The sequence below is a fragment of the Xyrauchen texanus genome, chromosome 32 (assembly GCF_025860055.1).
Source record: "Xyrauchen texanus isolate HMW12.3.18 chromosome 32, RBS_HiC_50CHRs, whole genome shotgun sequence".
Taxonomy (NCBI): Eukaryota; Metazoa; Chordata; class Actinopteri; order Cypriniformes; family Catostomidae; genus Xyrauchen; species Xyrauchen texanus.
In genome coordinates this window covers 8,123,113-8,147,397 of record NC_068307.1, presented here as the reverse complement: position 1 = coordinate 8,147,397, position 24,285 = coordinate 8,123,113, and the positions used below count along the sequence as shown (strand labels likewise).

The 24,285-nt window shown below is 38.7% G+C and overlaps 1 protein-coding gene across 5 annotated transcripts; it reads left to right on the top strand.

The window, feature by feature from the left end:
- The first annotated feature begins 577 nt into the window (after positions 1–577).
- On the top strand, positions 578–23,887 carry kdm5ba (lysine (K)-specific demethylase 5Ba). 5 transcript variants are annotated; one of them, XM_052101338.1, is made up of 27 exons: positions 578–915; positions 2,696–2,894; positions 4,258–4,335; positions 4,626–4,748; positions 5,610–5,780; positions 7,914–8,042; positions 8,155–8,248; positions 8,346–8,662; positions 8,900–9,019; positions 9,115–9,273; positions 9,424–9,605; positions 9,983–10,145; positions 11,472–11,591; positions 11,695–11,889; positions 12,078–12,259; positions 13,593–13,717; positions 13,848–13,998; positions 14,437–14,551; positions 14,646–15,001; positions 17,060–17,198; positions 17,283–17,462; positions 18,897–19,049; positions 19,822–20,235; positions 20,595–20,685; positions 20,774–20,979; positions 22,164–22,433; positions 22,550–23,887. In XM_052101338.1, the coding sequence occupies exons 2-27, from the start codon at positions 2,742–2,744 to the stop codon at positions 22,679–22,681; spliced, it is 4,518 nt and encodes a 1,505-aa protein (XP_051957298.1). In that variant the 5' UTR covers positions 578–915; positions 2,696–2,741; the 3' UTR covers positions 22,682–23,887. The 5 variants fall into 5 exon arrangements, with proteins under 5 accessions (XP_051957298.1, XP_051957297.1, XP_051957300.1 ...); XM_052101337.1 differs by lacking the exon at positions 578–915 and adding an exon at positions 1,561–1,734; XM_052101340.1 differs by lacking the exon at positions 578–915 and having other exon boundaries at positions 2,568–2,894; positions 8,346–8,413; positions 8,504–8,662; positions 22,550–23,886.
- Positions 23,888–24,285: the final 398 nt, after the last annotated feature.

Here is a 24,285-nt window from a genome sequence, read left to right as displayed (position 1 = left end):
TATTATGAGAGTGAATCATTTTTGAGGAAAATGTCCTTCAATGCATCCAAGATATCTATAGTGTGAAAAAGATATGTATTTTCATATGTATACTGTAGTTTTGTAAGGGGGGGGGGCTGACTTTAACTGCAGTGAGTGCAACTATATACTGTGTGTGTGTGTGTGTGTGTGTGTGTGTGTGTGTGTGTAAAATATACAGGGTTGGGAGAGTTACTTTGAAATGTATCCCACTACAGATTACAGAATACATGCTGTAAAATGTAATTTGTAACGTATTCCGTTAGATGACTCAAGGTCAGTAACATATTCTAAATACTTTGGATTACTTCTTCAGCACTGGTACATTTTTTCAGTTGTTTTGACTATAAAAACTCTGCCGGTACAGTAAGACAAAATACACATGTTAAAAATACATTCTCTGAAAAACCTAAATATCTTATGCAGTGTTGTTTCTAAAACAAGATCAATCTAATTTATCTTGTTTTAAGGATTTTTTTATATATTTGTACTGGAAAACAATGCACGATTTTTTGCCCTAATATCAAAGGTCTAGAAAAAATAAATTATGATCCAACATGAATTTTCTTGATAAAGAAATATGATCGTTCTGTAACGATTCAGACAATGAATTGACATGCATTCTATTAGTATGCAGAGTACCTTTAAGACGCTGACCATCTCATTTGCATATGTGTGTGCTGCGTGATTAGAGAGTTACGCAGTCTGTGCAGGTGGATGATGACCGATATGCTCTCCCTGACCTTTATTATACTTTTATGTTTTGTGACGCTAATGGTTTGTTCATTTTCTCGAGTATGAGAAGAGCGTGCAGGCTGTGTATCTGCCATTAAACGTGTGGAATTCAGACTTCTGCTGTTTGGCTCCGTGATTTGTCGGACTAAACCAATAATCCGGGTAAAATCGTTAGTGTCTGGTAACGTGTGCATGTAAAATGGTTAGAAATAGCATTTTAGATTAGCGTAAAGCTGACAATTTACACAGTGTTCATTTCTGTTTCTTCTGCTCCAAATTTACTTCAAACATACTTCTCTATGAATGTAACACATCATAAGAAATTGTTTCACCGCTGTTAAAATGCACTTTGGATCAAGTCATTTTAAATGTCCATTTTACTCTCACTCCTAGCGTTTGTCCCGTGTAGGTGCAGGGGCCGCTTCGTGATAGTATATCTATTTGATTTGGCACAAGTTTTACGCCGGATGCCCTTCCTGACGCAATAAATGTTTTCCATCTGAAAGGACTAAATATTCTATGAAACAAATGACGATAAAATGCAAAGTAATCTATTCAGTAATCAAAATACTTTTCGAATGTAACTATTCTAATTACTATTTAAGTAGTGGAATACAGTTACTTATATTTTGTATTTTATATAGCCTACGTATTCCCGTTACATGTATTCCGTTACTCCCCAACCATATATATTTATATGTATATGTGTTTGCAATCTAAGTAGCGATGATATGTGTTGGTAACATAACGCTCTGTCACTGCCACACCCCGGTCTCCCTCGGTAGAATCAGTGGAGCAGTTTCCTCCGATAGGTGGATCAGACAACCGGGGATAGTTCCTATTATTGGGGCGACAAGTCTTCCGAGTTGACGTGCGGTACGTGCTCATAGATAATGCTTTCCGGTGGATGCTGATGGACCCCCCGGTATTAAGATATGTAAAGACAAAAATCGACTACTAAATTGCTGCAACGGCAGAACGGTGAGATACTTTCTGTCTTGGCACCGTATTTTAAGGATACCGTGTTGCGAATTCGGGTCACGTGACGGTGCAAATATACACGGATTATATATTCAGATGATTTTGCCAAGCGAAACATTTTGACTATGCAGTGTATACCGTACCGCCCTGTGCCTGAGATGAATTGTGAATTGAGATGTCAATCGGGCGAGTGTTCAAGCAAAATGAATCTTCCTTGAACAACATCTGTTACTTCCGAGTGGGCAACCTGAAAGAGTCCATTTAAAGAAGTAGTTCCGCAGATAAATGAAGCTCTTAGCTGCGGTAGTTTAAATCAATCCGCGCGAGACAGCCTACTTTCTTTCTTTTGCTATGGAAAAGTGTTTTTATTTATTTATTGTCATATACGTGTATAAAAGTTTTGTTTTTACAACGGGTTCTGTTAAGAGTAATGGCTGTTATTTAATATGTTTATTTGACTTATTTCGCGAGGTGATCAAGCCAAGAAAAAACAAAGCTGATTAAAATGGGACGACGTCTTGGTGTATCAAATCTTTAAATGTAATAAAATGTTTAATTTGCTTTAATATAATTAATTTAAACAATTTAATTATTATTATTTTTGAATCATGTTGTTCATTGTTGACCAGTATAACAAAAGCTTGAAATTATCGTCTCATAAATGGTTCGGTGTATTTATTTTGTTAATTTGTCATGAATTACGGATAATTTTAAGCATGCCTTTTTTAAAAAGTGACTAAAAAAATACATTGGTGAGAATGTTGTATGTATGTATGTATAGAATTCAGCGTCTCTACTTTTGTAAGCGGAAGTCTACTAGCCACTGTAACGTCGACACTCCGTCTGTGTGTACGTTTCCTAAAGTGGACGAGGATGTTAATGGTCGGAGTTCAGGTGTAATCATTTTTTACCATGGCATATTGTCGAGACTAATTAAGCCATTTACTTCAACTTCAAACAGTTTACTGCAGTTTCTACATGTCAACATTGGGATCAAGTTCCCCAGAATGACCAATTCACGACCCAAAGAGTTTATTCCACCACCGGAGTGCCCTGTCTTTGAGCCCAGTTGGGAGGAATTTGCGGACCCTTTCGGGTTCATCAACAAAATACGTCCAATTGCAGAAAATACTGGCATCTGCAAGATCCGACCGCCCCTGGTAAGTTTCTTCGACGCATAACAGAACTGACAAATGAAAACCACATCTCGACCGCCTTTCTGGGTCGTAGATCACAGCCTTCAGTTAAATCCCGAAACTCTTTTTTTTTTTTTTAAAGGCAGGTTTTTCAACATGGCGGATTGCGGCTCCAGCCATTGCGAACGTTCGCAACGGCGCGTGCGCGCGCGCGCAGCTACAAGCAATGCGTGAATACTCGCGTGCGATTACTCAAAACACTTACCTTAATAACAGCAGTTACTTTATTTTGAAAATAGTTTTTTTTTTAAATGTTCTGGCTTTTGAGGATCACAACTGAGTTTTTGCACACACTTTTAATAAATATTTGATTTTGGAGGACAGAACCTAATGATTGTTATTGTCTTCTAAATGCAATGCTGGGTAGCAGTCATCCAGCCATAAAAGAATAAGTCATTTCTCGATAACTGAATTTCCAACCTAATACAAGCATTTCTTTCCTCCACCTTATTTTGGATTAGGTCAAAACATTTTGCGATGGATTGTACACGTTTTTCAATGCAACTACTTCCTTTTTTCATTCCGACGTCAAGACGTTGAATTTAAAATGTGTTATTTTACTTGAATATCTTTTGTAAGAAAATGCGTAGTAGTGTTTATTTATCAAGAATGAAGTCTGATAAAAGAGTTAAGTCTTTTTGTACAGTTTATACAATGTTTCGGAATGAATACCATGAACTAACAATGGCCACTTTTGCTGGCAAATAATGTAAAACCGCTTGTTTGCCACGCGTTTTTGTCTTATATCAAATAAATTAGTTCGTTTAACTCCAAATGTTCAGTTGTTGTAGTTTCAAGTGGCGCAATTGATCTTCGCCGTTGTCCTCCATGTTGTACGTGTTGTAGATTTGCATTTGGTTTGCCATTTGGCCTTTGAAACTAAAATTCGATGTAAATAACGCAAGCGAGAAGAGAAATTCTCAGCAGGTCGCGTTTACATTGCATGGTTGCACACAATTTATGCTTTGGCTATATATGTATTTGTATTTGCCTTGTTCACAAATATCGCCCTCAAACGGCCTCCGTAGAAAGATAAAGAGATGTTTTGTCGTCTTTATCTGTATCCGTCCCAAAATAAAAAGCTTTTATAACTCATGATGTAGTACATAACTATTTATATAGAATGTTATTTATTCCAAAACGATGCCAATGTCTGGACTATTTTATAAATGTGATATTTTGTGGGTATGCATCGTACCTACTTTTGTTTTGATGTGCAGATGTCTCAACATTTTCAGTGAATAGCAAATCTCAAGTATCTATATCGTGTGTTTGTGTGTCAAATGTTAACCATAAGAGCATAACACGTTTTTGTTTTTTATGTAAGGGATGGCAGCCACCATTTGCCTGTGATGTGGACAGACTGCATTTCACCCCACGCATTCAAAGGCTTAATGAGTTAGAGGTGAGGCCTTTATCTTTCTGCTGCTTGTTGGGTACTTTGTATTTGCAGACAAATTCATGTGGTCTCTTTTGGTAGACTTATTAACCCTCAACCCCAGTGCTAAATCAACCTATTTGACCTCTATTTGGCCTGCCAGACTTGAAAGCTTTGAGTTTCGTGTCACCACTTAAAGGTCACGAAAAAAAGTGAAGGTCACTGTTGGAAAGATGTCATTGTTGCAACCAATTCTTCTGGTTGCTCTAGAAGTTATAGTGATGGATATGTTTTTTTGTTGATGTACTGTTTCACAGGCCCAAACTAGAGTGAAGCTCAACTTCCTGGACCAGATAGCAAAGTTTTGGGAACTGCAGGGCTGCACGCTGAAAATTCCTCATGTTGAGCGTAAAACCCTGGACTTGTATGTGCTCTATAAGGTAGAGCTGAGGTTAAATCACCATTAAGCATTTCTCATAATGCACCTTGTTTAAAGGAATACAATTCTCTCATCGTTTACTCACCCTCGTGCCATCCCAGATGTGTATGGCTTTCTTTTGCAAACAAAGATTTTTAGAAGAATATATCAGCTCTTTTGGACCAAACAAAAGAAAGTGAATGGTGACCAAAACTTTGAAGCTCCAAACAGCACATAAAATGATCCAGTCAGTTTGGGTGTGAACAGAGTGAAATGTAACTCCTTTTTAACTATAAATCTTGACATCAGCAGTCTCCTTGGCAATCATTATTTCAAGCTCTGTTACACATCCTAGAGCAATCTAGCGCTCTGCGCATTTGTCAAGCACAAGGAAGTGTACTCAAGCTTGAAATCATGATTGTGCCAAAAGACTGCAATGGTAAGATTTATAGTGAAAAAGGAGTTAAATTTTTCTCTGTTCTCACCCAAAGCCAAATAGATCACGTCAGAAGACATGGATTAAACCATTGGAGTCGTATGGATTACTTTAATGCTGCATTTATGTGCTTTTTGGATCTTCAAAGTTTTTTCACTTTTTCACCCATTCACTTGCATTTAATAGAACTACAGAACTGTTATATTCTTCTAAAAATCTTTGCTTGTGTTCAGCAGAAGTCATACACATCTGGGATTGCATGAGGGCGAGTAAATGTTGAGAGAATTGTAATTTTTTTATTAAACGTTTCTTTAATGCACAGGTAATTGGGTGTAATGCAGCAACAGATGCTTAAAAATTCTTACATGTACCATTTTAAAGTCTGATATGAATTCAAATATGCCTTTCAATGGTTGGTATTTGACCGTTCTCCCTGTCTCTGTCTAGCTGGTCAAAGAGGAGGGAGGCTTTGATGTGGTCTGCAAAGAGCGGAGATGGACTCAGATAGCACTGAGGATGGGCTTTGCTCCTGGCAAAGCAATTGGCTCTCACCTGCGTGCTCACTATGAGAGAATTCTCTACCCTTACTACCTGTTCCAGGCAGGAGCTTATTTTATGGTGAGGCTGCTTAAGCGATTGCATTACTTCCCCTTTCTCTCTGTTCTCTTTTTCTCCACTTTTTCTAATATTCTTTGTGATGGTGCATGCATGTAGATTGTTATTCATTCAAATTCCTGACAGCCTTTGTCCATTTATTATTTTTTGGCAGAGAAACCAACTGCTCTAACTGTGTCAGAGCAGAGCATGCCCCAGTTGATTTAGCGTTGTGCCCTAGTTTATTTTTGCACTGCGTATATTCAGTGAAGATTCACTAACCCTTGAAATAATCAGTTTTAGGGATGTTCAAAACTACCAATTTTCATAATCGAATGGTTGGTTGTTTTAAATAACCAGTTGATGTAAAAGGAATAATCTTTAAATCTATCTTTAAATAATCTTTCTTTAAAAAAAGCAAAAATCTGTGTTACATTGAGGCATTTGTGGAAGTGAACAGGGCCTATCCATGAACAAATACTCACTGTTTCAAAAGTATAACCACAAGACAAACAGTATGTATGTTAACATGATTTTAGTGTGACAAAACACTTAATAACCTTTTCTGTGTGAAGTTATATCCAATTTTACAACTTTGTTGCCATGACGGTGTAATGTCAACAAACACAAAAATGACTAAAAATTATGATTTAAGCAACTTTACAGCTCAAATAATAGTTATAAAATATATAATTATAAACTTCACATTTCTGAATTTAAACCATCTAAAAATTGGCCCCATTCACTTCCATTGTAAGTGCCTCACTATAACCTCGATTTTTGCTTATTTTAAAGGAGTGGATGAGTTGAAATTAATTTTAACATTATCCTACAAATGCTGTAGTTTGAGCTTAACTTGTATCATTTAAGAGGGATGTACAGATGCCAAACATCACTTCAACATGGTAACTAACAGATTTTCAACAAATAAATAGGCAAAATAACTATAACATCTTATTGCACAAAACTATCAAAGTAATAAGAAAGTCTCTGATAAAGACTGGCACAAAACCCCTTATCCACACATCCTGAATGCAGAATGACTGACTTCAGTGTAAACAGAGAGATTGGGAGTCTCAGGGTGATCCTTGCTTCACATTCAAAAGTGCAGAACTTCAAGATAACGCGGGTTCACATCTAGTTAATGACATCATGCAGATTACACCCTTTTTTTACTGCAACTATTTGTGTCCGACAGAATCAGCAAAATACTTTAATCTCAAGCACCTCACAAATGCGGGAACATTACTGAAAGCAGAGGATTTAACGTCCGACAGTGATCATCTTGTAATGTGTTGTTGATGTGGCGCTTTGATGGCTAAAACAGCAGCGGCGCATAAATGGACTAAACTTAAAGCAATAAAGAGACAAAACATTTAGCTGAAAGTTTTACTGTGCTAACTATTATTAATTTTTAAGAACAGCAAGCTATCATCACGCAAATACGCTCCAAGAAGTTGCCTCTCTCAATTAATTTGTGAATTGCATCTACCGTTTAAACCACCACCATTAAAAATATGAATGTTAGTAGTTGACCCCACTAATCGACTAGTCAGTTGTTAGAGGACTAGTCGATTATTCGACCACCGTAGCACATCCCTAATCAGTTTGGTAGCATGAACAGTAGTTTATAAAGAAGCTGATCAATTAAGTGTAATGAATAATAATCTCAACAGTTTATGTACCCAAACTTGTGGTTTTGTTTCTGTGCATGATTTTATAAGGTTTCACTTTTGTTTGTTTTAAGTAGCTGTTAGTCTGTGTTTTGCTGTTCCTGTGGGTTTAGTGGTTAACAATATTTTCTGTCATGCATGTTTTTCGGTGCTGTACCCACAGTCTCCTCCCCTCATCCCTAAAGGGGTGTGAATTCATTGAATAGACCCACTTGCCTGCTGCTTTGGTTAATACTCTAGGGGTGATCTGCTTTGCCTCTCACTTTTACTGGCTTTAATGATGTCCACCCTGCTGTCATGTCACTCTCTGTTTAATTAGATAAGAGTGGAGCCACATGCACACAAAGTGGTTATATAAATGCATCTATCTGCATCGGTGTTCTTCAAATACAAATGTCCATTGTAGATACAAAGGTTGTTTTTTTTTATTATTGTAAGTATACAGGCTTGGAGTTAACAATTATTGAATCTCTTTGTCCAACAGAACTCTCAGAAACCTACTCTGACGAATGACACCAAAGACCAGGAGTATAAATCCCATGACCTGCCCCAGCGCCAGTCAGTGCAGCCAGTAGAAACCTGCACTATCGCTCGCCGAGCCAAGCGGACAGAGGTAGAGCTAATTTGTTACAATCTTGTGGTTTTATCAGCTCTCTCTGATCCATGCCTGATCCATTTTGTTCAGACTAGATGGTAATGCTCTCTTATTGGCTTACTCTTCATAGGGCCGCTGTTTTAAATCAGAGCAGGGCGAGGTGTGTGAAAACAAGCCCAACCTGAGGAGGAGAATGGGCTTGTGTGTGGCTAAAACAGAACCAGGTATTGATCCTTGATGTTTTTACCTCTACATTTCTTCCAAAAATCAGTTTAAATGGTTGTGGCTTTTATTTTATTTACCATACATATTTCTTTCCAGTGAAAGAAATTCCAGTCCAGGTGAAACAAGAACCCATTGAGCCAACAACTGAGGGTGAAAAATCAACGGTGAGTGAGGTGAAAAGCCAGTTACCATTTAAAAAAACAAAGCAAGCACTGCATTCCTTTGTGCCAATGTTCTGGGGTTTCTCCCCACAGGTGGAGCAGTACATATGCTTGGTATGCAGGGGTGGAGGAGATGAAGATAGACTATTGCTTTGTGATGGGTGTGATGACAGCTATCACACGTTCTGTCTGATCCCACCCCTCCACGATGTCCCCAAAGGTGACTGGAGATGCCCCAAGTGCCTGGCTCAGGTGAGCCACACCCCAAATGTCTATATCTGCCAAAACTGATTTTCTTTGTTCATTATGTTTGTTTATCAACATTCTCAACATTAGCATTGGCGCAACTGCTCTGTTTGCACTCTCTGCACCCAGACATTACCTACTACTTGTTTGCCAATGTCAGGAGCAGTAAAGATTACATTTCTTGGTGTATTTAATAGACGTTTGTGATTTCCTGAGGTGTCATTTTTGCATTCTTCAACATAGGAGTGTGGTAAGCCACAGGTGGCGTTTGGGTTTGAGCAGGCCTCCCGTGACTACACCCTCCGAACCTTCGGGAATATGGCTGACTCGTTCAAGTCAGACTACTTCAACATGCCTGTTCACGTATGTTTGATAGAAGCATATTTTCAGTTTCATTATGCAAATGACTGTTGGGGAAGATAATTGGGATATGACTGATCTTCCTTATTGTTCAGCAGATGGTTCCCACAGAGCTGGTAGAGAAGGAGTTCTGGCGACTGGTTAGCACAATCGAAGAGGATGTCACTGTGGAGTATGGGGCTGATATTGCTTCAAAGGACTTTGGAAGTGGCTTCCCTGTTAAGAATGGCACCTTCAAAGTCTCACCGGAGGAGGAGGTACAGAAATAACATGAAATACACAGAAGTTCTGCCATTTTGAAGCCCTAGAACAATTCTAATCATGTTGCAGAGATTTCTACCCACTCTATATCTTCTGCTGTCATAGAGCTCACAAATCACTTATGTAGAAGTATTTAATTTGTCTAGGATTATCTGAGTAGTGGATGGAACCTTAACAACATGCCAGTGTTAGATGCATCTGTGCTGACTCATGTCACAGCAGACATCTGTGGGATGAAGCTCCCATGGCTGTATGTGGGCATGTGCTTCTCATCCTTCTGCTGGCATATTGAGGACCACTGGAGCTATTCCATCAACTATTTGCACTGGTATTCCATTCTTTCTACATTAACAGAAATTTGAGTTAATAAACATTTTTATGTGGTGCATTATCGTTTGTATTAACTCTTTAATAACAATGACTGCATTGGGTTCCCAGCCCTGTTCGTGGATGTTTTGTATATCTCCCTTTGTCTCCACTAGACACTGATGAGTTGAATAAGGTGTGTTTGATTAGGGAGATATACAAAATGTGAAGTGTAGGGTGGGCCTCCATGAACAGGGTTGGGAACCACTGACTTAATGTACAGTGTCACCTTGTGCATGACTTAATATTGTTTTTGTACCATCTTAAATATTTAGTGAGATAGATAGTAATTAATGTTATAAGGTTGTTGCAGTCAAATTTTGTGGTTTTGATTTGTAGGGGGGAGCCAAAGACATGGTACGGTGCTCCTGGCTATGCTGCTGAGCAGTTGGAGAGTGTGATGAAGAACCTGGCCCCAGAGCTCTTTGAGTCTCAGCCAGACCTGCTCCACCAACTGGTCACCATTATGAACCCAAACGTCCTCATGGACAATGGAGTACCAGTGAGTGCCCACACTTAAACGCATATAATAAAAGCCATTAATCACAACAAACAAACAAACAAAAAACAGAGAACAATTCTTATGTTGGTTTATCAAAGCCAACATACTGTTATTGTACATACCTGGATTAGGGATTTTCCAAAGTCCCTAAATATGAGTTCACATTTACTTTCGCATGCAGGCAAAATAGTCGTCATAATGGGAATCCGCGTGATCGAGAATTTTGTGCAATGGACTTCCGTTGGCAAATAATTTGATCTTGCGGATTTCCATAGTTCAAGTTTACTGAACTTTGTCTGGCAAGTTTGCTGCGTTGATCAATAGGAAGTGACCTCTGTGGGCGGTGCTTCCTTCACGGTTACACTGAATATTCACAATGGAGATAATTTTAGTGGCGAGTTTCTTCTTCATGGGTGGTGGTTGAGGAGATTCCCCTATACTATGTAAAGTGCTATATAAATGTAAGGAATTATTAATATAAAATTGAATTGGTTTTACACGCGCTCAACATCTGCCCATGCAAAGGTAAATGTGACTGCACCTTAAAGGGATAGTTCACCCAAAAATTAAAATGGTCTCATTTACTTGCCTTCATGCCATCCCAGATGTGTTTGACTTTGTGTAACTCCAGTGGTTAACCATTTCTTAAGAAGCAGTATAATAGGTATGGGTGAGAAACCGATAAATATTTAAGTCCTTTTTTATTATTTATTATACCAGTAGGTGGCAATATGCACAAAGAATGCAAACCACCAAAAAGTAGGTGGAGATTTATAGTAAAACTTAAATAGTGATGCGTTTCTCACCCACACCTATCAAATCACTTCTGAAGACATGGTGTCTTATGGATTACTTTTTTGCTGCCTTTTACATGGTTTTTGAACCTTCAATGTTTTGGCCACCATTCATTTGCATTGTATGGATCAACAGATCTGAAATGATCTTCTAAAAAATCCACATCTGGAAAGGCATGTGCATGAGTAAATGAAAGAATTTACATTTTTGGGTGAACTATACCTTTAACCCAAGACCAAAATTTCTGTTTAACTCCAAGAGCTTTCAAGCAACATCCACCGAACTTGACACACACTTGGTCTGGATTGACTTTTCCTGTAGTAGATGATTAAAAATGACATTTTCTGACTGTAATTCTTCCTAGGTTTATCTGTATGTCTGGTCTTGAAGTAGATATAAGGCCAATACAACCGTTAAGCTTGAAGGCCTTTTTGAATTTTTTTTTTTTCTTGATGAACTTTTATCTCATTCCCTCTTCAATTTTTATCTTGTGTGAGATGTAGCTATTCAATTAACTTTCATTCACTGTAGATTTACCGTACAAACCAGTGTGCTGGCGAGTTTGTCATTACCTTTCCAAGGGCCTATCACAGTGGATTCAACCAGGGCTTTAACTTTGCAGAGGCAGTCAACTTCTGCACAGCCGACTGGGTAAAAGACAATTAATATGGAATACTCATCATTAATACCGTACCATCTTATGGTCAGTGTTTACTAAAACTTAATGAACTAAAATTATTATCTTGCTTTTCAGATGTCTCTTGGTCGGCAGTGTATCGAGCACTACCGATCTCTGAACCGATACTGTGTTTTCTCCCACGATGAGATGACCTGTAACATTGCCAACAAGGCAGACAGTCTAGAGTTGGAACTGGCCTCTGCAGTCCAGAAGGACATGAGCTCCATGATTCAGGAGGAGAAGGAGCTCCGTGAGAAAGCTTATAAGATGGTAGGTGACACTTTCAATTAGAATGGGTTCATTCAACTGTCATAAACTGTTCATTAATGGATTGGCTGAATTGGTGCACAATATCCACCAAAAACTATATCAGTATCTGTACGTAAACCCCTTGCTCTCTTTGCATGCATGGTCTGTCTTATCTTAATTGATCCCATTGTGTTTGTGCTTCTCTCTAGGGCTTGTGGCACTCCCAGCAGGTTGACTATGATATACTTCCAGATGAGGAAAGGCAGTGTGCTAAGTGCCGGACCACCTGTTACCTGTCTGCCATCACCTGTCCCTGTAGTCCAGACCAGCTTGTCTGTCTTCACCACATTCAGGATCTTTGCTCATGCCCTGTTAGCAACTACACACTCAAGTAAGTGTTTGCTTTGCAACAACGATGTCTTGACAGGGACAAACCATAGGTCATTATTAGAGGTTGACAGGCATATCTGTTTTACCTATTAATTTGGGGCAATAGTTACTTTTTGGAACTACTATTATTGGCAAAAATCAATGCTGATGTATACTTTTTTTATTCCTCCATGACCAAAATCCTTAATCTGACAAATATTTAAGCTACAAAAAGCTTAATTTGGTGAATATTTACATATAGAGTATTGTAACGGAGCCAATACTCTCACTATCACTGTCTATGGACTAATTCACGATATTTGATGTGAAATGTTATAAAAAAAATACACATTATCGTGGATGATCTGCTATTGATGAATAATTATCTACTGTTAATAACCGCTCATACAGTATACAGAATTTACTTTATAGTGATCCTATTATAATAAATGATAGATAATTGTAAAATTGCATGGTAGTTCCTTTGTGATTGTGTGAGCTGGAAGCATAGACATTTCAAAATAAGAGTGCTGTGTGTATCTGGGGCTTGTTTAGAATTAAAAGTCCCACGGTATGTTCCAAATCTGAATTTTTTTTCTGATTATTATTGGGATTTTGGTTGCACTACGAAGAACACGCATCTGGGATTTAAATGATTTTGAATTTTTGCAGTCTTTATGTCTGTACCCGTTTACAGTAAGTAAAGACTAAGATTTTATTTATTTTTTAACTTAGATTTATTTGAACTATCATCTGATTAATCTGCCTTTCACCACCTTAGTTATCAGTTTTGGCTAGGGATGAGAACGAGTAATCGATTAATCGAGTGCTCATTTAGCTTTAAATATTTGACTAGTAAAAACATTATTCGAATAAAGAGATCTGATTTTCCTTTGTGCCTTTTAACTGCTATGAGCAACGATGAAACTGCTTCTCTCACCTAAATCTTGCTGTTCACCTAAAAAGAAAATTCTGCCTTTAAAGTGATCGTATCGCTTCAGAAGATTTGTAATGTGTGTGTTTGTGTGTGGATTTATTATTATAAATATTTTTTAAATTGAATTATTTATTTTTTCATAAGGATAACAGGTTAAAAATTTGAAGTTAAATTCTATATTTCAAATAATCGTTTGCTCTTTTAATGTGTTAGAGAACTGGATTAAAAAATGACTGGAAATGCCCATCCTTAGTATCGGCAAAATCCACAGTTGTTTGACCTGGAGTCATTAAAATATTTAAAGAGTTTAAGACTAGGGATAAAAGTAGGAATTACTAAATGTTATCGGAGTTCTTGCTTATATACATATTTTAAGATTTGCCTAAATTAATCTTTTTTTATTATTTTACTTGCACAGCTATAAATACACCCTTTCCGAACTGAACCCAGTGTTCCAGGCTGTGACTTCACGTGCAGAATCTTATGATGACTGGGCATTTAAAGTTAACAAAATTTTGAAAGCAAATCAAGACAGTAAAAGTGGTAAGTCATTACTGCAATACACCTAGTTTTTTAGGCTTTTCATACCAATTTTAATGTGGTGGTCTTATCTTGAAATTTCCTTTTTTTTTTTTTCTATCTAAATAATACATTTCATTTTCCTCAACCACAGATTTTGAGGAGCTTCGCTCGCTGGTTGTGGAAGCAGAGAAGAAAATATACCCTGAGACTGACTTGCTAAATTACCTGCGTCAAGTAATCCAGAATGCAGAGAGGAGTGCGTCAATGGCCCAACAACTACTCAACGGCAAGAGACAGACAAGGTACCTTTTGGATTTACAAATCTACCTAGATTACATTTAATGTAAAAAAATAAAAAAAATTAAAACGAGTGTATATTTTCTGCACCACTAGTGTCACCAAAACAATCATCATTTTCAAACTGATTCCAGAAAACTCGCCACCTCTTTAATTGGTTGTATAATCAGATAGTCCCACCCCAAACGTGTGCCATCTGTTGAGCCAGTTGTGCTGTGTTGGACTGCACAGGCCGCTCAAACAAACAGAACAATGCTTTGATAATGCTACAGTGTAACACTTTTAGGAGAAATCAACCTGCAAAATCTTACTTATGATATACGAGAGAGAGAATTTTAACACCTGAAACATTTGCACACTTCAGCTTCAAGACATTTTAGCTAGCTTTAAGCTGATGCCGGTTTGCCTCTGTATTTGTTCTTGTAACTGATTTGTGTTAATAGGTATCGCTCTGGTGGTGGAAAGTCTCAGAATCAGCTCACTGTAGAGGAACTCAGGTCGTTTGTCAATCAGCTGTATGAACTGCCCTGTACCATTCGACAGGCCCCTTTCCTAAAGGTACCTAAACGCACATTATTTAACGCTGTTAAATACTAAATGCCATTTCATCCCAGATAAAATGGATCAAATCTTTTCACTTTTCTTGTCTCAGGCTCTTTTGAACCGTGTTGAACAGTTCCAGCAGCAGAGCTCCGATCTCCTAGCAGAGGATATGCCTGGTTCCTCTGTCCTCCAAGGCCTCCTAGATGAAGGTGCAGGCCTGGATGTGGAGTTGCCTCAGCTGGCAGTATTGAGGCAGAGGCTGGAGCAGGCCCGCTGGGTGGAGGCTGTTCAGCAAGCCAGTGATCAGCCGGCCAGCCTCAGTCTAGACTACATGAGGCGGCTCATAGATCAAGGGGTGGGCCTGGCACCGCATGCATGTGTGGAAAGAACCATGGCCCGCCTGCAGGAGCTACTCACTGTCTGTGAACATTGGGAAGAAAAGGCTAATAACATGCTCACTGCTAGGTGAGCTCCATTTGTATTTAAAGCTGACGTGTGTAATTTCTACCCAACGGAGTTGCAAAAACCATCAATCTTCCATTGATTAAACAAACCAATTAGTCAGTGTTGCCGTTTCAGGCAGTTGGGATGCTCAAATACATCAATATTGTTATAGCACCACAGAGATACTTTAAGTTACTTAAAGTTGTCTGCATATTAAGCGAATGATGCCACGATATGACCATGTGCAATTATTAAATTGCAAAGAGCTGCGATTTAATTAAATAGTCTGCTCCCTTCAAAGTTTATTTGCGCTGGTCTGTCCAGTCTATATTAAATTAGAGCATTGCTACAGTGTTTTCAAAGCGGTTCAGTGTTCCACAACTCCCTCTCATGCTTAGAGTAACAGAAGTGCTCAGAGTTCGCTTCCGTTTTTTTACTTGGGCTAAACGCTTTATTTACACTAAACTGGCGCGTCCTGCATGAACCGTTTCTTTATTATTATCTGCGGTAGCAGCGTCTCCGCAAGGCACAGGTATCATAATAATAACGTGGAATACAAGATGGGGTATAATTCAAACATCTTTATTAAATTATTGCTGAGGAAACAGCATTAACAGTAACGCCTGTAAAGTCCAGAAACATCTCTTTCTCCCGTCTCCTTTCGTTTGTTTACCTCACGAGAGCCCGTGTCGCCCTTATTACACTCCCCGCGGAAACAAGTGAAAGCGGAACTAATATTACCAACATCCAACAAAATAAAAAGGAACACACATATAGTAACTAAATATTTTATATAGATTTATTATAATATAATGCATTGCTATATTATAAATAATAAAATAATGAATACAAATAATTGAATGAAATGGTGACAAACTAACCAAAATGTTCACTTTAAATTTAATTACACCAATGGGTTATCAGTTCAACTTCAGTTTGATATTAAGCCTCATTCTTTAGGACTATCTTATATACAGTAAAGAATAGATTGTAGAAGCCTACTAGTTTGTAAGGCCTAGAATAAAAAGTAACATTTATATTAAAAAAAATTATATTTTGTGTATACTGAATTATTGACTGACAGCAAAATCTAGGCAACAACTATGGTTTTACCAACAGGGAAATTTAGTTAAGTGACATTTTGCAGGAAGCTTGCATATAACCAGTTTTGACAGCTGCTAATAAAAAGTTAAATGATCAGCATCGATTGATGAGATGAAAAGGAAATTGGAGATCGGTATCGGATTTTAAAATCCTGATTGGAGCATCCCTAATATTCAAGTTGACTGCGTTTCAAAAACTAATGATGATGATTAGTGGGCTTAGACCCTATCACAAAATGGACAAAAACAGGTACATTGTGGATGGTAACATTTGGATATGAAGACTTTGTTTCACAGTTTATATATTTATTTGTTTGTGGTTGAACTGAAAAAAGGTCTGTTTGGTTCTTTTTAAGAGGGCTCAAATGTGAAATCCCCAGTAGCCTTTTTTCAGTTTAACATGTGGAAAATATTACCTTCATAATCGCAGTTCAAATCGCAATGTTTTTCAAAATAATCGCAATCTGACTTTTTGTCCAAATCGTGCAGCCCTAATATTAAGCTAGGATAGGAAAATATATTTTAACATTGATAAATGATACACACTTGAGCTGTAAATTAATGTTTGTCTGGAACTATGCGTATTAGTTTACAGTCAGAATAGAAGCAGCATAACACATGCTCAGGTTCACATGTCACTCTTTTTAGGTTTGGCAGTGTAATAAGCAAGTTTATTGTTCAGCAAAATTATTTGCAAACTGTTCTGGCAAAATTTTACTTGCAAATGTTTTGCCTATTTCAGTTTGAGGGCTTATAAGTCACGTGAATGGTCACGCTAGCTCTGATGGGGAGTAAAAATGTTCAGGGAATGCATTTTGGTTGAAAGCTGCTTCCTGGCAGATTGACTGGATTGATCTATTATTGTTACATTGCCCAGAGTTGGCATTTTTCTTACCTGGATATAATTATTCATTACAAGATGATTTTGCTCCTTTAAAATTATCATGACACTCATTTATGGTTTTGCTCTTTTCAGACCTCGTCATAGCATTGACATTCTTGAGGCAGCCATACAGGAAGTGGACAGTATCCCAGCATTTCTGCCCAACTGTGTTCAGCTTAAAGACTGTGTCAGCAGTGCCAGAGAGTGGATAAAGGAGGCAGATGCTCTTCAGGTGTGTTAAAGTGCTCTGTAACCCTGTAATGTGGTTGGAAACATCTGTACCGCTCAGTCCATATAAACATATTTATTTGTGCAGGTTGGTGGGCGTATCCCTGTTCTCGCTACCCTATCTGAACTAGTGTCAAGAGCCAGAGGTATTCCGGTTATGTTGGAGCCTTTGACCCGACTGGAAAGTTTAGTGTCTGAGGTCCAGGCCTGGAAGGAGAGCGCAGCTAAAACATTCCTGTTAAGGAACTCATCCCATTCTCTCCTTGAGGTAGATGCAACTGTACTTTCAGTTTCAGTAGTATAGTGGCAAAGAAGTTTAGCCTACTTTTTACATGTTAAGAGTAAAATTTTGGTTTGACTCGTAACATGTGACCAAAGACAAGATCCACACAACCAATTTGTCATTTAAATGATGTCTCTTAAATACCCTTTCTGTTCTTAATAAACATTTAATTCCAATCACGAAAAGCACAGATGAGGTAAAGAAGCCATTCTAGTGTGCTCAGTTTAATATGCACTCATTTAAAAAAGCTCTTTACAAAACTGCTGGTTTTCTTAAAGAAACATTTCAGATTTTTAGCACCTGTTCTACAAATCAATGTCCGTCCATCCATCCATCCATCCATCCATCTTCAACCGCTTATCCGAAGTCGGGTCGCGGGGGCAGCTGCTCCAGCAGGGGGCCCCAAACTTCCCTATCCCGAGCCACATTAACCAGCTCTGACTGGGCGACCCGAGCGTTCCCAGGCCAGTGTGGAGATGTAATCTCTCCACCTAGTCCTGGGTCTTCCCGAGGCCTCCTCCCAGCTGGACGTGCCTGAAACACCTCCCTAGGGGAGGCCAGGGGCATCCTTACCAGATGCCCAAACCACCTCAACTGACTCCTTTCAACGCAAAGGAGCAGCGGCTCTACTCCGAGCTCCTCACGGATGACTGAGCTCCTCACCCTATCTCTAAGGAGAAGCCCGCCACCCTTCTGAGGAAGCCCATTTCGGCCGCTTGTACTCGCTGACCTAGTTCTTTCGGTCATGACCCAACCTTCATGACCATAGGTGAGGGTAGGAACGAAAATTGACCGGTAGATCGAGAGCTTTGCCTTCGGCTCAGCTCTCTTTTCAGTGACAACGGTGCGATAGAGCGAGTGCAATACCGCCCCTGCTGCCCCGATTCTCCGGCCAACCTCCCGCTCCATTGTCCCCTCACTCGTGAACAAGACCCCGAGGTACTTGAACTCCTTCACTTGGGGCAAAACCTCATTCCCTACCTGGAGTACGCACTCCATCGGTTTCCTGCTGAGAACCATGGCAAAAACAAATCAATGTAAATGGTATAAATTATGCATTAAACAATAAGCATGTTATAAACAAAATATAATATATGCAGTATCATATTTATTGATGGAATACATGGATTTGTACATTTTTAAAAGTTAAAATGTACCATAATGATGTAAACTATTTTCTAAATGTACCTAGTTAGAAGGTCCCTGTATAATTAACAGCATTAGCTGGGAGATAATTTTTATCATATGTAAGCAAAATGTACATGAAATATACCAATTTCAGTAATGAGAGCTTGTGAATTGAAATAGAATCAAATTGGGAAAACTGTATCAATGCCCAGCAGATTGAATAACTACAATATTTGCCTGAAGAAAATACATTTGTTTCTGTTCATTAATTTTTGTGTTTGTATCCTTAAGGTTCTTTGTCCTAGGTGTGAGACGGGGCCTCAGAAGTCAAAGTCAAAAAAAGCCAAGGATGTCTCACTACCCAGCAAGAAAGTTGATGTAAAACTGGACTCTCTCTGTGACGTGGAAAGAGTGCTTTCTACAAGCAACGATACAGCTTCAGCAGTATGTCTAATTTTGGTTTTTCCTTGCATTTTAGACCAAATACAAATGTATGTAAAATGCAGGTTCAGTAGTTAAGGGGAGCTCGGGGCAAACATGCAACCAAAAATGACACGCAAAACAAAAATGCCCCTGAAATCTGAAATGTGGGGGCAAATAAATGCCCTATTTATAACACCTGTTATAGTTCTTATTATTAGATTATGGTCCTAGTTAAAAATATGACATAAAATATGAGTTGATGTTTATTGAATTCTTCATCTTGAGAATTTTAATTAAATGATTAAATATTTGTTTTTGACATAAACGGATGTTCATTTTAAAAGTTTAGAAAAAAGAATGCCCTTGAAAATCAAATTCAGGGGGCAAATATTGCCCCTTATTGTAAAAGTTCAATTCTGATGCTGATACAATTTATCACCCAACTATGATGTAACTTTTACTGAAAACAATGACATGCAGTGATGTCTTATCATTAACCCATTCTAGCAGATGCTTCTAAGACTATCACAACTTTTTGTGAGCAGATCTAGCAACATTGTTCCTTGCATCACAGAAAACCAAACGTTTAAAAGGTTTGCAAGGCATAAAACACGTTTACGAATATAATGCTGCACTGGCACTCTAGGGCAAGTGATGGTTTTATTATCTAGCCTGAAACTGTCATGCTTGTCCTGGGCCATCCTTATTATTTAGCCCTTAGTTTGTCATGACTTGAATGGACTATAAAGCCTCTGTGTTCCTGCTCAGACTGCTCATGTTCTTCCTCTAACAGATGGCCACTCTCGAAGATGTACGCCAGAAAGAATTGGAAAGTTTGTCAGTCCTGAGGGCCTCAAATGAGTCAAAGTTTCAGTCTTCTCCCAGCTGTTTGGCTCCCACAGTGTGCTTGTGTCACACCGTATCCGCAGGCCCAATGCTCCAGTGTGAACTCTGTCGAGACGCCTACCACAGTGGCTGTGTGCCAGGGTTCAAGGACATCAAGGCAGGCCAACCATGGTTATGCCCGCTTTGCAAACGGTCAGAGAAACCCCCTTTGGACAAGGTGCTGCCCCTTCTTGCTTCCTTACAGCGGATTCGGGTGCGGCTTCCGGAAGGCGATGCCCTGCGATATGTGATTGAGAGAACAGTGCGTTGGCAACACAGTGTGCAACAGGTTTCTCCTCCTACACAGCATCCTAATGGAAAAGTGAGCTTGATTATGTTTAGTACAAATAATTAGTCTAATTAAAATGGAAGTTTCTTACCAAAACCTTTTATGCCAAAAGGATTTATTACATCACAGCCTTCAATCTACTTACTAGTGGGTTGCAGGTGGTATTTGGGAAGTGATATTTTCATTGTGTTTGATTGGACAAAAATCTGCTAAAGGTTAATTTTGTCCCATTTTCTTTCTTTTTTTTTTTGAGTACACTAGAATATGCCTTTAATATAGACTAAAAGCCCCACAACTCCTATTTTGATGTCATGGGGTCTTTAATGAATAGCATAAACTTTTGATGGATCTTCTATCCAGTTTTTGATACATTATCATTTGTTTCCCCACAGGCAAGACACATTTCTGGAATTGCATCATCTCCTATACTTGAAGGGAGCAACAGTTCATTCTACATGCTGCAGCCATGTATCCCTCTCGGTGGTAAGCAAGCAGCATCTAAAGAGTTTATACATGCTTTCAGAAAGAGGTTCAACATCAATTAATATAAATATCTGTGATTGTGTTACAGGCCTCAGTGCTGAGTTGGAGGAGCTGTTGGTTGAGGGTCTGCTCTTGCAGGTGACTTTACCTGAACTGCAGCATCTTTTTAACAGCCTGCTCAACAGGTTTACCCCATCTCAACACTCCCTCCAGAGTAGCGAACACGATCACCAGTATCACATTGCCCAGGACAGAAGTCCACCTCACAGAAGTCCCCCTCACAGCAAAGGACAGGTGGGAGAACATTCCTTGCTTACGAAGTGCTTTGATAGCATTAGCAATGTCACATTGGCAGTAATTAAATGTTTTGTATGATACACTGAGTTGCTGTCTATGTAGAGAGGTCCAAATCTGTCACTTTTAAGGTTCCACCTCAGTTAAGCATTGTGTATACCACACGACTCAAGCTTCTTTTCTTGGGTGATTTGAGTCCCGACTGATCTGCGGCGAGAGGTCCCAGATCTCATGACCAAAAGTTTTGTAGTGTGTGCACTTCTGCGACAAGCCCTGAAAAGTTTTATGACTAGACGTCTTGTCATTGTGTGTGCACTGTCCCAATGAGCGAGAAACCGACAATGAGCCAAAGCCAATGACATATAGAAAGAGCGCAAGAGGAGAGACAAAAAATTATTAGAGAATAAAATGACATCATCCACATCTTTATAATTTTCCCTTGGAAAACAAGCGTGAAAATGGGCTCATGTTTGTTAACGTTATCAAGAATACAAATGTTCGAGTTTGTGAAGGAATTTTGTTATCTTAATTTCAAGATGCATTTTGGACGATTCGAAACAGGACAATGAGACCGAAATGCCAGTTATGTGCAGATTTAAAGGCAAATACTGAACTATCTGATAATTGAAAAAAGCAAATGCATTAACATGCACAACAGGGACATGGATATGAGAAGCACACACGAGAAGATCCGTTACAGGTACTGCACAAAAATAACTCTGAATACTGCTCTAAACGTCACCGGTTTTTAGCACTTTTACTTTTTTGCGCTTTTATTATCATTTAGTAAAACACAGATGTATTGATTGATGTATGGCCTCATGAAATGAGAGACCCTCCCTTTGAAATCCGAACACAAGTGGTCAAAAGAGACTACCAGGTGTAACAGTGATATGTATCGCTTGTACACTTGTGATCAGAACACCCAAAACACATCTTAATACCAGGTGTACACAAGGCCTCATTCGGGGACAAACAGTCGTGTAGTTAATCCACCCAGTCTTAAATCAGTTGTGTATTGTGCACACCAGCACTAAGAAAACAAGACTGTGAATCTTGTAGTGTACACTAGGCTTTAGGATGCTGCCTATGTATGCAGCAGACTGCAAGGCAGCTCACTAGGTTTTGGAACAGAACCATAATGTAATCTCATGGGAACTTTTGACTGAACTCATTACATCTAGGATGGAGTTCCAGAAACCAAGAAGGAACATGAAAAGGTTGAGAAAAACAGCAAACGGCGTCTAGAGAAAGAGAACTTGGGAGGGCAGCACCGAGACAAGATAAAGAAGCCCAAGAAAAAGAAGCTTAAAATGAACAAAGAAAGGAGAAGAGAGGAGAAAAGAACCACCTCCCCCTCCAACTCTCTGTCTGATCCATCATATTCAGAAGACTCTGAGGAGGATTGGTCTGTGTGCTCAGCAAAACTATGTCAACAGCCAGAAGGAAATGAGGTAGGTTTTTTTGGTGGTTTTTTTAACCCAGTTTATCTTTCTTGATCTTAAGTAATTGGGTTGTTTTGGGTCTGAAAATGTGCACATGGTTTAATACTCTTTTCTGTGTCTCATAGGTCAACTGGGTCCAGTGTGATGGCAGCTGTAACCAGTGGTTCCACCAGATTTGTGTGGGTGTGTCTGCTGAGCAGGCAGAGAATGAGGACTATATCTGTGTCAGCTGCGCAATAAACGATTTGACAGAATGAGGACCAAAAAAAACAAAAACATTTTTGAAGGATATTCAAAAGGCTCCCCGTTTTGCACAAGTTACAGCACCAAGAATGCACCTGATATCATCCTCTTTTCAAACCCCTTTATTGAAACCCTGCTCCCTTGGTGCTACTGCCTTCTTGATAGGACTGTTAACAGAAATCTGTATGAATCTTCTGCGCATTTTTGTATTTTTTAAGATTTCCTTCTATAACATTTTTCTTCTCCAGAGAGCGTGATGCATAGACGTACCTCAGGGGTTTCCATCCCATAAATGCAAAACGATGGGGACTGTGCTTCCCCCCCCCCCCATATGTATTTTTGTTTATATTTATTTTTCCCCTGTCACTTTAGAATTTCTAACATGAGTTTATCAAATTACATTTAATCTGGGCTATTTACACCAAATGAGATTTGTTGGACTAATCAAAATGGTATAAAATTATAATTGGAACCCACTGTTTTGGTACATGTGTTGAATAATAATATAAAATATTATTTATTTATCCCAGCAATAACTTGGCTGGTTACCCTGATTTTTAGTAGCTTGAGATCTACTCTGATCTGTTGCTTGATGCATTAGAAATGTTTGTACAGAATCAAATGTAGGTTGTCAGACAAGAGATGTAGCAAGCAGAAGAAGCTGTGTGAAATACACTTTGTGACGTATAATGTGGCTTTCTTTAAAAACTAAATACTGATCTTTCCGATGTTAATTCAGTTGTGGAATAAAATGGTTTGTTCTCAAATACACATCTGTTCTAATTCTGCTGGATTTCTGAAATTTTAGGGATGGTTAACTAAAGAAATACATAATAATTCTGTCATTTGCTCACATTGATGTTGTTCCAAACCTGTATTACTTTTGCCCGTTGAGCGCAAAAGATGTTAATGGTAGCATTGGTCACCATTCACCTTTTATTGTAGGGAAAATTAAAGTGGTGACTGAGACTAACATACTGCCTAACATCTTTTGACAGACTTTTCATTTTTGAGAGAACTATCTTTTAATTGTCTCTAAATATCGATTGCCATATGCCAGCAGTCATAATATGTGGAAAAATACATAATCCTCATATGCAATTCAATGCTGTGACTGTTCAACTTCTATTCCTGTGGATGTGGCCATAAAGGCGCCAACAATGGATGGAAATATTTTATAGCATGGACCCTTTTCACATATCTGTGTTTGGAATGCTCAAATAAAACGATAGCGGGGTAAACATTTATAGGGGTGATTTCATTCCTGAGGTCTTGGAAACAGATGTGGGATGAACTTCCGCCGAAAGTCATTCTGTAGCATTCGCTGATGTCGTCTGTGGTCATTCAGACCCCATTTACAGCAGGTATTAGGATGTAAACACCATCTGAGATGCAGTGAAGCGCCACTCCTTATCTGTCAATCAACCACTGCGCAAAATCAAGAGTTTAAACTTCATGATTCTGGTGACACTTGGCTTTAAAAGGAAATAACTGTCCGAATGGGAAAATTTGAATAAGAGCTTGCATATACATGTACCAGATCTTTACAGATCTTCTTCAGTGTCTTCGTGTGGACTTACAGTAGATGAAGTTTGAGCTGTACCTGGTTTGCAATTTT

Coding starts and splice junctions, on each gene's coding strand:
- kdm5ba (XM_052101338.1), top strand. CDS start 2,742: ATGACCAATTCACGACCCAAAGAGTTTATTCCACCACCGGAGTGCCCT. Junction 9,274..9,423: donor AAGTCTCACCGGAGGAGGAG/GTACAGAAATAA, acceptor TAATTTGTCTAG/GATTATCTGAGTAGTGGATG. Junction 12,260..13,592: donor GTTAGCAACTACACACTCAA/GTAAGTGTTTGC, acceptor TTACTTGCACAG/CTATAAATACACCCTTTCCG.